We start from the raw sequence: 13,240 nt of genomic DNA, 5'->3' as shown, positions 1-13,240 counted from the left end.
GTTAGGGATACTTAATTGCTCTTCTGTCTAAGTCATGAAATAGATCCATAAAATTTCAAAGTTATGATGACAATTCAACAAATGCCCCCAACATGGTCTAAGTTCATTGACCCTAAATGACCTTTGACCTTGGTCATGTGACCTGAACCTCGGGCAAAATGTTCAGTAATACTTGGTTACCCTTATGTCCAAGTTTCATGAACTAGGTCCATATACTTTTTAAGTTATGATGACATTTTAAAAACTTAACCTTGGTTAAGATTTCAATGTTGACGACGCCGTCGCCGCCGTCGGAAAAGCGGCGCCTATAGTCTCGCTCTGCTATGCAGGCGAGACAAAAATCTTAGTTTGAACTTCATAATAGTTTTAGCATTCATATGATCTTGTACATAAAGGCCATCGCACACCTTACGATCGGTCTGCGACCCGATTTTAGTATAAAACGTACTAAAATTCAATGCTTTTATTAAGACATGGAATATCTTACTGTGTAATATTCTATAACATCATACTAATACCTATGTTGAAATCTGTGGCTATGCTATCGCCCTTATTAAAATAAAAGTGAATTTCATACCTAGTCATTATGACGTCATAGCAATCGTACGATTGGCTACGATTTTTGGGATTAATTTGGCCTTTACTCCAAAATAAGGGCTTCCAATCTTCAAAAATTAGTATTCTTTCAATTAATTTGAACCTCAAATAATAATATACTTTTCATTCACAATTTCAGAAAATGAGCGAAATGCAACGTGTTCCAAAATCGCATCGTGGACCAGTCGTAAGGTGTGCGGTGGCCTTAAAATAGCAGGAATAATTTTTTCTATACCTGCACAGAGACATTCTTCTAACAATTGAAATACATAGCAGGAGAAATTTTGACTCATACATATTTTTGAACTTGACAGATGGCCAAGATCCCTAAGTTCCCTTTGTGTAACCATAAACAGGAAAGAAATATCACAATCAAATATTTATTTCAGCAATTACATACCTAAGGGCTTGATCTTTGTTTCTCAGTGACATGGTCTCTTTCAACTCCTTGTAAGTCATCAATCCTCGTTCCTAAAGACAAAACACATGAAAGTTATAAAACAAGATAAATAACATACAATGCCTAAGAAAACATGTAAATATCCTTCATTACATTAATATTTAAAGATTTAAATCATGATACAATGAATGTAAATATGTATGTATTATTTCAGTATAAGATCATGAATGAAAAATGATTGAATAATTTCTTTATGAAAAACATTGCCAGGGAAAATAAGAATCACAAATTGATGGATACCACTGACATAGCATACATGCATGATAAATAATTACTAGCTGCCGAAACCACAAAATAAAATAAAATCATTACACAAATGGCATGCTAACCTCTTGAGTAGCAAAGAGAGAGCGTGTAGCTGGATTGATGTCTTGAGGTGGCTTGATAGACTTTACTGTCACATAGAGAGTGGCTGGATAGGGCTGACGATGAATGTTTTCCCACCATTGAAACACCTGTTAGTGACCAAAGGTCAAAGCAAGAGGTCAAGTCACATATACACACATTGCATGAATTATTCATACATTCATTGTATAGGCCCTAAAATACCAACTAAAAAGTATGTCTGATAGTTGGCAACATTAGTCAAATTTTTGACTGTATATGATTTTTCTGTAAGGCAACTCATTCCCGACAGAATTGTTGATAGATTTCATCACATAAGGTTTTAACACTTACATACCTTAACAAAAGCAAAAAACTGAAACAATAACATCATTAAAATATTTTTTTCTTGAAGATGAATAAGAACGTAATGAATGTCACTGAATGGATGAAATGAAACTTACATCAACTTGATCTGGTTTTGCCTTGTAAGCAAAGGGTGGGTAAAAGAGTTGTAGACGTACTTTCTTCTCTGTGTTGGGAGCACCATTTGATCCAACAAGCTGTTATGACAAAATAGCAAGATCAATTATCCCATTACACTGTTTTAAAGAGGCATCAAAATCAAGTGGATAGGCCCTTGGGGCATTAACACAAGATATCATATTACAAATAAAAGAACTACAAGCATACATTGTTTTAGTATTGTTTAATCAACTTTTGTAATTATTTCTGTTTTATTGTTTTTGTACTAATTAGGATATAATTTCTTATAATAGGTGTGCTAAATGATACTTAACATTCTTTTTCAATACAAATGTGATAACATGTTCCAATTACCAAAAAAGAGGAACTAGCATAAACAAAACAAATGAATGAAATTGCCCTGGAGGAAGAGAGAGGAACATATATGAAATGAAGAGAGAGGGACAGTTGGTAAGCAACATCCATTTACCTTGAGGAATGCCCATGCAATTCTGTGCCATGTACCTTGTCCTTTGAGAAGTCTTGGTCTGGTACTCGCAATATTCATACTAACAAAATCAAGAATCTGAAAATAAATAAAGAATGATAATTATTTATTTATTTATTTATTTAATATTTATTTATTCATCTATTCATTTATTCATCTATTTATTTATTTATTTATTATTCATTTAATGAAGCATTTATTGATTTATGTATTCATTTATATATCTATTTATTGAAGTCACAACAAAAGCATAGTCTGCAGGCATAGACCCTGACTGAAACTTTGAACAACAAGTGGGTCTCCATGCAAAGACTAGCACATACAAACTTGCTGTTTCGAGGGCCTTCAGTACACAAGGCATTATAGGCTGCACATTCAGACCCTTAACTCAAGTGAACAGATTTTCTATTTTGCTCTTCTTACTGCTGGTTTGAAATTTCATGAAGTTGAAATCAAAAGATGCAAGGTAAATGGCTAAAAGGTCAAAACGATTCTGAAAGAAAAGAAAAAAAAAATACATGTATCACAGTCTAAATTTTTCACATCCTTGTATACTTACTTCAAAAAAGATAATTATTTTTGGACAATCATCTCTGTCCTGGATGAGATATTGATAGCTTTCATTGAAGATAATCTGATCCTCCCAACATGGTGTCATGGATCTAATAAATAAAATAAAAACATACTGAGCATAATCTTATCCTTTTCACAATAAATACATACATCATTCAAATTCAATGGTACAAAATACATTAAAGATGATTAATACTTCCTAATAGGAATTATTAATGACAACATCAAATAGACACTGAAGACATGCTTCTTATCATATCATTAGTCTTGTGAATCAGCTCTGATAATTATGTTATGTTTATCATAATTACGTTAAGTTTACTAAAGCAACTTGATATAAGACTCACTTAATGATAACACTACATGACCATTGATATTATATTATTCATGAGAAATGTTGAATTGAATTGAAAAAAACTTATGTCTGAAATCATTTTCTAGATTATCTTGAATCAATAAAGAAATTGAAATAAGTTTAAGTCTTTTGGTCTTTGAAAATGGTACAATAATGTGCAGATACCATCGATACCCATTTAACCCCATGTCACCCACTTACTTTCTTTTCTTGAAATCAAATGGTTGGGTTAGGATTGGCAAGATGTACTCTAAGTTCTCATTCTTCGTCTCATAGTATGATGTCACAGCTCTCTCCCTGCAACAGAAAAAGTACACAAATTCTCAGTATAAAAGCATGTAAATTCATTAGGCAGCAAATGTTCAATCATCAAATTACCCGGTATTTCAACTTAAGTTTGTATGCATTTATACTGTTTGATATTTTTAATGTAACAGGACCGTGTTGAAAAACAGTGTATTTTATCTGAACATGTTATCCTGTATAGATGTTTAAATACATAAATCAATCAAATGAAGATACATAATCATATTATGTTAAATAATATTCAAATCAGTGAAAACAGCATACAAGAGGCGTTCATAGAATATGCAAAATATCAATCCTCATCATTTTCTTTTTAATTTCTAGATATTTTGTGAAAAAAATATCAAGATATAAATAGGAGCAAGATTACTTTCAGAAAAATTGTACATCGCAAAATTTTCATGATGAAGATGCAATCAATCAATTAAATTTCAATGACCATAAATTTGTTGATTATCAACTGGTCCCAGATTTTGAGGTTCCACAAATATTTATTTAGCAAAGCAGAAGTCAATTGATCTAAATACTTCATCATAGCAGTACAAAATTGACATTAAGTGGCACTAATTCAATACAAGTTACAAAATTACATATTTACCTGCTTGATTTCATTACATATTTGCCTGTCTTCAAGTCCACTATATGAACTCTGACCAATGGATGAGCTATGTAGAGGTCTGGTTTGAGACGGTCACTTCGATGAATGATCACACCCAATACTTGACCGTCATCAGCAGGCATAGGTAGATTGGTGGCTATTTGAAAGTTATAAGAAATATTTGTTTTATACTTGGAGAAAAATCTACATCAATGTAAATAACATAAAGGAACAATAGCACCATCCTGCTGCATAAACTTCATCAAGCTGAAATGTTTAGCAAACTGAACTGTGTTACTTGTGTGTTACTTTCCACAAACAAGTGGAACGCTTCTGGCAGTCTCGCTTGCATTATGCAATTCAATATAGCAGCAGTGCTGACTTTGAAAACAGCTATTGAATAAGTATTCACAAACGAAAACACTTATATGATAATAAAATACTATGTCCATTGACCCAAAATGACCTTTGACCTTGATTAAGTGACCTAAGATGAATGAAAACAAATCATTCATACTTGATCACCCTTATGTCTATGTTTCATGAACTATATGTAGATCCATCTATCATGCCAATTAAACCAATACCCCCAACACGGCCAAAGTTCATTGACCTTAAATGACCTTAATGATCTTAGTCATGTGACCTGAAACTCAGGCAGGATGTTCCGTAATACTTGATTACCTTTATGTCCAAGCTTCATGAACTAGGCCCATATACTTCCCAAGTTATGATGACATTTAAAAAGCTTAACCTTGGTTAAGATTTCAATGTTGATGCCAACGCTGTCGGAAAAACGGCCCCTATAGTCTCGCTCTACTATACAGGTGTGACAAAAACCTGAACCTGTCATATGTTCAACCATTCAGTCACTGACAAATATCATATCATTGAATGCTTCCTTTTATTCACTGAAAAACATTTTAAAAAATGAAATACATGTACAGTACATAAGTAAATAAATTTATCGTTAGAAACTATGTATGTACCTTATTTAGATCACCTTAATTGTCATAAAAAGGTGAACTTACATTTCTTTTTCTTCTTTTTCTTTTTGCCTTTTCCCCTCGGTGTTCCGTTTCCTTCTTCAGCTTCCCCATCTATTTGATCTTCATCTGTTTCCTTGACAACCTGTTCTTCCTCCTGCTCCTCTTCTTCTGTGTTTTTCTTTCTCCTTCTTTTGGGTTTCTTTGGAGTATGTTCCAGTTCCGATACTGTCATAGTAGGACTGCAAAATGATAAATATAATGGAATTAACTATGAATATCATACTTTGTATTTGTTGCTCAATTAAATGAATTTGAATTGGGTTGCACATAAACAGCGAACTGCTTTTCTAAATAAAGGTTTACCATAAAAGAAAGATCCCCAAATTAAAATAACAAGTTTTTTTATTTCGCATAGATTCTGACACTTACCATTTTTCGCAAGGATCGATAAACATAATTCTAGGGAAAATTTTCAAAATCAACTATCATCTGTCTGTAGTTGGTAACAGTGTTGAAATTACTTTTCATTTTTAGGGAGCCATTTAAAAAAAAATTGAGAGCCATTTTGCATTTTACCAGATATATTTTCAGTTTTCCAGAGCCATTCTTTATTTTCATGATACAGCGCATAATTTTGCATTTAAAAATTCATTTTATGTTTAACATTGTTTATTTAATTGCTATTTATTTTTTCTACATTGTTATTAATTGTTAAATGATTAATTAATTTATTGTTGTTCATTCAATGTTTATATCTCGTGTATTAAATTTCTAACTTTTGCAATTTTGTCCATCAAATTGAATAGGATGAAGTTTATCAAATTTGAACAGAATTTGTACTTAGAGGAATCCTTTTCATAATTTTTAATTTCTTATTTGATAAAAGCTCACTTGAAAATTATTTTATGAAATATTGAATGCATCGTAGCCTGACAGCTAACGTCAACTTGTCAACTTATTTCACACGCTACGCCTTTATTGTACACCAGCTTAGCCACTGAGTGCGGCACAGCTCACAGTCAATCATCACCGCAACACAGGCTGGTGCAAAGCTGCATTAGCGCCAATACATGTATGTACTCAGGCACTGTCACTCACCAAAAAATTCCCCATTAAAAATCCTAATTTCACCCTTCAAATTGCGGGATTCGCGCCAGATTTTCCAGAGCATGCGGTGGTTAAGTCCAGATTCAAGAAGTGGAGTTAGCTGAAAAATACGTTAAAATAAAAAAATCTGTGATTTTGTTCCAAGTTCACGAACTTATTTTCTCGCAAATTTAAGATGGTATCTTCAAAATGCATTAAGACTGCAATTTTTTCTGTATCAAAGTTACCGCAAGACCTGGTGCCGCGCATTTTTTCTGAAGTGTCAAGCCCGTGATTCTAAAAAGTCCACTCAGTTAAACATCAGAAAGCGATGATGCATGGAAGTAAAAACTGCAGCAGTGCTGGCCTGGCTACTATGCAGGCGTGGATGGGAGTGATTTCCATGTTGGGAGTCGCTCGGTAGTTGGCAGTAATAGGCAGTTGCGAGAGCGATTCCAAAGGAGATGAGAGCGGAATCGCTCGTCGCTCCCGTCTATTTTCAATGCTGGTTGGTAAACCCATCAACATTATTGGGGAAAAAAGGAAAATCTTATTATTTTTCTAGAAAATATTGTCAGCTGTATTATAAATATAATCTGCAATTTTTATATCATGGTTGGATGAGCACACAAAACTTAATGACACAAATGTTTAAATCCCTTTTTAATATAGCAATATATGTAAATTATTTCCTGTCAAATGAAAAAGTGATATTTTGCTTTTAGCATATGCCAACCCACTAACCCATGCATAAATTGATGGATCAATTTTATTTTCACACTTAAGTTAGCCAATGAGTTTATAAACATTTCTGCTATGTGATTTCCATAAAACAAGTGGAACGCCTCTGGCAGTCTCGCCTGCATTACGCGATTTAATATAGCAGCAGTGCTAACTTTGCAAACTACCACAAAATAATCATTCACAAAAACACCATTCATATAATGACATAATACCACGTTCATTGACCATAAATGACATTTGAACGGTGACTTAAGACTTGTCAACTACACCCATGTCCACATTTCATTCACTCTATCTATAAACTTTCAAAGTCATGATGGCAATTCAACAATTACCACAACATGGCCTAAGTTTATTGACCTTAACTGACCTTTGACCTTGGTTTTGTGACCTGAAACTCACAGGGGATGTTCAGTGATACTTGATAACTCTTATATCCCAAGTTTTATGAACTAGATCCACAAACTTTCAGAGTTAGGATGGTAATTGAACAAATACCCCCAACATGGCCAAAGTTCATTGACCTTAAATGACCATTGACCATGGCCATGTGACCTGAAACTCGCACAGGATATTCAGTGGTACTTGATTAATCTAATGTCCAAGCTTCATGAACTACATGTAGATCCATAAATTTTCAAAGTTATGATGGTAATTCAACAAATACCCCCAACTTGGCCAAAGTTCATTGACCCTAAATGACCTTTGAACTTGATCATGTGACCTGAAACTCGAGCAGGATGTTCAATAATACTTGATTAACCTTATGCCCAAGTTTCATGAACTAGATCCATAAATTTTGAAAGTTATGATAGTAATTCGACAAATACCCCCAACTTGACCAAAGTTCATTGACCCTAAATGACCTTTGATCTTGGTCACGTGACCTGAAACTCGAGCAGGATGTTTACTAATACTTGATTAACCTTATGCCCAAGTTTCATGAACTAGGTCCATATACTTTCTAAGTTATGATGTCATTTCAAAAACTTAACCTTAGGTTAAGATTTTGAAAATAATTCTCCTAACATGGTCAAAGTTCATTGACCCTAAATGACCTTTGACCTTGGTCATGTGACCTGAAACTCAGGCAGGATGTTCAGTAATACTTGATTAACCTTAAGTCTAAGTTTCATGAACTAGGCCCATATACTTTCTAAGTTATGATGTCATTTCAAAAACTTAACCTTAGATTTGATGTTGACGCCGCCGTCGCCGTCGGAAAAGCGGCGCCTTTAGTCTCGCTCTGCTATGCAGGCGAGACAAAAACCTTTTGTTAAAAAACTACACCATTTTATGGGTAACTACTTTTATACACTCTTCAGATCAACTTACTCTATAGCAGTCTCCTCTTCATCCTCCTCTGTGACTTTTTTCTTCGCAGTTTTCTTCTTCTTTTTCTTTAATCCATCATCCTTTCCCATCTCTGTCATCTCCATACCCTGCTCCTCATCATCAACATAGCCTCTGTTCACATTGCCCTTCTTTGGTGGGAGTTTCTTCCGTCTAGCATTGGTAGTGTTCTTGGTGTAGCGTGGACTATCTTCTGCATTGAAGGTATTGTTGAGAGCTGTGGTGTCCTCGTTGAAAGACTTCTCAAGGTCGCCTCCCTTTTTCAGTGATTCAAGCTGTAGACAATGAGTAGTTTACAGGATGAAATGACACATAATATTCACAAGGCAGCCATGGATTATCTATATATTATCTGGAAAATATATAGCATAATAATCCTAAATCTAAATAATAATGATAATAACAACAACACTAATAATAATAACACTTTTATCAGAATAGTGTATCTACAAACTTTATTGATAATAATGATATATTATTATCATCCCTGTCATTTGATACTGACTAACCCTAACATGATGTACATGTATGTACTTTTTCCACTCACTAATTAGCATTCTAACAAGAGTTTTAAACTCAATTGCTAGGTATTCTACATTGGATATCCCCTCTTACTAGGTAACCACTTAGCACCTGGGAAGAGAGTGTGGATTGATGCCTTGCCAAAGATCAGTATAAAGCCGCAGTGAAATTCGAACACACACTTCTCTGATGTTAAAACAAGAGTCAGAACCACTACAACATGATCCTCCATATCAGTTACTGGTACTCTAAAATCTATCAGAAAAACAACTTTCTAAAATGTATAATCTGAAGCTTATTGAAAATCAGTTGTGGATGTAAAATTTGTAATATTTGTATTTCTGATTTTCAACAAATGAAGTGTGATATTTTTTTTTTAATTGAATATAAAAAGTTAATTTTTTGTTATGTATTATATATCATGACATGAATGCATATAAAAAAAAATTACCAAGTGCAATGTTAATCCTGCCAAAGGTAACAATACAAATATTTCAAATATGAACTTACCATAGCATCTGCTGTTTGTGATCTAGCCTTCTTCTTCTTCTTTGAAGTTTTTCCAGAACCACTAAGGAAATTAAAAAATAGGATAATATTCTCATAAAAAGTTTATTTATGATGTACTTATAATCTCAACACTATTTGATTGTCTAATGTAACTATAACTAAATAAGAATTGAATTTAACACAAACTACTTTTGAGAAGTTGAAATTTTGAACTCAGAAATGTATATAAGCCAGAGTTCTGTCAATGGCATAAATACCATACATACTAATGTATTCTAGACATAAAGTAAGACAATAAGGATTAAGAACTTGACAGAGCTATCTGTTTGATATGAGCAAAAAAACATACAAGAATGTTTCTTAACTTTCAATATTCAAAATTGTTTTCAATTAGAAAATTGCAGTATCAATTTATATCATTGGCAGCTCAACTAAATAGAGTACCGTAATAAAATAATAGCAATGATAATGACAATCATAATAATGATAATAAAAATGATATTATCATTTTCATTGATAACAATAATGTAATCAATATATCACAGTAAAAATTATAATGCGCAATTCAATAATATATTCTGTTAACCTGCAGAGTGTAATAAATATTATTTCAATTTTTATAATAAGAGAGGTTTAGCTTCAAAAGAAACACTGAGAAATAGCCACATTATCATCTGTATTTTATTTTGATAATAAAATAGAAATACCTAGCATCCTGGTCCATTGCTGACTTCAGAAGCTCATCAAATTTAGCCCGTGTCTGGTTATGAATTTCATGATGTTCTGAGTGAGGAGCTTAAACAAACAAACGTGAAAAATTAGTCCAGGTATCATAACATATTGCTACATTTTTAGAACCTGAACAGAACCTACTGCAAATGAAACTGCTGTTCTGTATCATTATACATGTATGTCGGCTTGAGCAATCAATCAAAAATTGATTGAACATTTTGAATCAACTGCTATCTAATTACTTTTTTAGTCTGTCCAATCATAAGAGCCATGTGGAACAGGCATAACAACTAGGTAGATATAAGACCCTAATAATTATACAGTATGGCGACAAAGAAGAAATGTGGGAACATCAAGAACATAAATAACAACACATGTACATTATACATCTCGCTGAATCCTAGATTTAATCATCCTTAAAGGAGAATGAAACCTTTGGAACAAGATAGCTTGTGTTAAAACAGAAAAATCAAAGAAACGGATCAACAAAAGTTTGAGAAAAATCAGACAAATAATGAGAAAGTTATGAGCATTTGAATATTGCGATCACTAATGCTATGGAGATCCAACAAAGATGTGTGATGTCACTTGTGAACAACTCTCCCCATTACTTTAGTATATATTTCACTTAAACTGCCTCTTTTATCACATCTATCAGTGGATCATATGTTCTTTCTATAGGAGGGCATGTAATACAGATTTTTTAAAGAATACTTCATGGATAAAGAGTTTCTATCATCATAAGAAAAAGCAAAAAGAGACATTTTGGGGTATTTTATAGTCCATCAAAGGGAAAGTTGTTCACATGTGACATCACACATCCTTGTCGCATTGCCAATCGAGGATCTCCATAGCATTAGTGATTGCAATATTCAAATGCTCATAACTTTCTCATTATTTGTCTGATTTTTCTCAAACTTTTGTTGTTCTTATTCTTTGATTTTTCTGTTTCGACACAAGCCTACTTGTTCCAAAGGTTTCATTCCCCTTTAAGTTTTTAACACCTCCTAATTGGAAATTGTACTGTTTGCACTTGGCAGAACATTTAAACAAAAATGGTGATTGGTTACAATTATTACAATGATTGTGAAGAAGATGAGGATAATGATTATGATAACTATAATGATTATAATCAAATCATGGTGATGATGATTATAGTGATGATTATGATTATGGTGATGATTATGGTGATGATGATTATGAAGATTATGATTATGGTGTTGATGATGATGATGATGATGATGATGGTGAAGACAATTCTTATGAACATGATGATGGTGATGATTACAATTATGGTGATGATTATGATTATGGTGATGATCATAATTATGATCATGATGATTGTAATGATGAGGAGGGGAGGAGGAAGATAAGGAAGATGATGATAGTGAGAAAGGAGTCATCTTCTCTTCTTCTCTACAAGTACAGTGTCTCAAATGAGGGGTCTAAGTGTCTCAAATGAGTTATGTACTGTACTCATTGTCCTGTATATTGCGATATCCAGGATGACAATGACAATGGTCCCTGCTTGATTTGAAGTGCAAGTCTGATACTTACACAGCGCTCTGTCCTCATCTTGGCTGTTGCCATCATGTGGCAGTTTGCGTCCCTTTTTCTTGACCTTTCCTGTGAACAAAGCAAATTACAAATGTAGCATTTAAACCGGCAAGACTTCCATATGTCCCCTCCACTAAAAAGGTTTATCAGGAATTATCTAACATGTATCTAAGAGATTTAAGAAGGAAAAGTTGGATACATACCAAAATATGGCTTTATTCTGTCAAAATTTCGAGTGTGTGTAATTCAAAATGGCATTGGTTTAGTCTATTTAGTCAGAAAAATAAATACCCAATACTCTTGGAGAGAAGACTAGTCGTAATATCGGTTGATAACCCATGGCTTTCAACAATTCATACTAGCTCAGTGAGTAAGGCGACATACGGTAGTGGAGATTCAACTGAAATCACCAACACACTCTAAACATGTACAGTACACATTCACATTCAAAATCTTGAATAAAAAGTGAAATTTTCTTCCCTAAATCACCATATCTCGCATCAAAAATATCACCATCGGTATTTCTTAACATCGTAATTAAGAAACAAAGGGTCTAAAAAAGTGGATTTTTCACGGTTTTCCCGATGATCGTGGATTTTGAAAACATGTCCACGGTAAAGACTAGCACTTTCGCGAGCCGATGTCGGCCGCCATTTTTTTCCAGAAGTCAATGCTGAGATCGAAAAATAGTAAAAAACATGAAAAATACGACAACAACACCTCAAAATATAGCGCCCCAAGAGAGGCCGTTGCGTGTACGCTCGCTATTTTCACATGCGTTTGCAATGGAACTGCACACTCAGCAGCGTTCGCTCGCAGTTTAAAGGTGAATTGCAGCTGCCTCACGGTGCCTCACGGAGCTTGCGGGAGCGCCATAGGAATCGTACATCGGACCGCGCACCGGAGACAGGGTGGCCGCACACAGAAGAATGCTATCGCAGTCAGAAGTGGTGGTCAATCTTGACCACCGCGATTGCTATCGGCCAATTTTCACGATAAAAAAAATAAGTACCATCAGTCCTTTTTATATGATATGTATGGATTAAACTAGTTTGTGCAAAATAGGTACAGGATGGGAAAAACCCTTAAGCGGGCGCACATCAGGGACTGTCTTTTTAAATTAGTGGAGGGGTCATAAGGAAGTCTTTTCTTTAAACCTCTGCAACATTCTGCTTGACAAGCATGATAAAGGAAATTGACGATAGGATCCCCCTTCAAAATTCTCCAAAAGTATAGAGGCAATGATCATCAAAAAAGAAAAAAAAAAGGAAAAGCCAAAAAAAAGGAAAAGAAAAAAAAAAGGAAAAAAGAAAGAAAGCTTAAAAACAGACAAAACAAAAATAAATAGGTCCAGTAGAATAAACAATGAAAAGAAGATGACAGTAGATCTAAGTAAGTTAAAGTTACTTAAGAAACCATCAAAAAAAGGAAAAGGAAAAGAATCTGAAGTTCTTTCAACAAAAAAGCTCAAATAAGTCAAAAAAGCAGTGGCAAAAATAGTCATTCTTGACTGGTTGCCAGCCAGCCAAACCAAACAAAGAAGAAGCATTGGCTTTACCCT

General features: G+C 33.8%; 1 protein-coding gene across 2 annotated transcripts in view; it reads right to left on the bottom strand.

The window, feature by feature from the left end:
- Positions 1-11,746, bottom strand: part of LOC129260434 (jouberin-like) — a 29,184-nt gene extending 17,438 nt beyond the window's left edge. For both annotated transcript variants that reach the window (XM_064114114.1, XM_064114115.1), the window contains exons 1-12: positions 11,680-11,746; positions 10,098-10,185; positions 9,391-9,451; positions 8,341-8,633; positions 5,218-5,414; positions 4,187-4,343; positions 3,484-3,579; positions 2,914-3,016; positions 2,337-2,432; positions 1,846-1,944; positions 1,387-1,512; positions 998-1,068 (exon numbers count right to left, since the gene is read on the bottom strand). In XM_064114114.1, the coding sequence (XP_063970184.1) occupies positions 998-1,068; positions 1,387-1,512; positions 1,846-1,944; positions 2,337-2,432; positions 2,914-3,016; positions 3,484-3,579; positions 4,187-4,343; positions 5,218-5,414; positions 8,341-8,633; positions 9,391-9,451; positions 10,098-10,114 (1,316 nt within the window). In that variant the 5' untranslated portion in view covers positions 10,115-10,185; positions 11,680-11,746. The remainder of the gene's footprint in view (positions 1-997; positions 1,069-1,386; positions 1,513-1,845; positions 1,945-2,336; positions 2,433-2,913; positions 3,017-3,483; positions 3,580-4,186; positions 4,344-5,217; positions 5,415-8,340; positions 8,634-9,390; positions 9,452-10,097; positions 10,186-11,679) is intronic.
- Between the last annotated feature and the right edge of the window lie 1,494 nt (positions 11,747-13,240).

This window comes from Lytechinus pictus, unplaced genomic scaffold (genome assembly GCF_037042905.1).
Source record: "Lytechinus pictus isolate F3 Inbred unplaced genomic scaffold, Lp3.0 scaffold_19, whole genome shotgun sequence".
NCBI lineage: Eukaryota > Metazoa > Echinodermata > Echinoidea > Temnopleuroida > Toxopneustidae > Lytechinus > Lytechinus pictus.
Note: the sequence above shows the minus strand (reverse complement) of the source record. Positions and strands in the feature narration are given on the sequence as shown.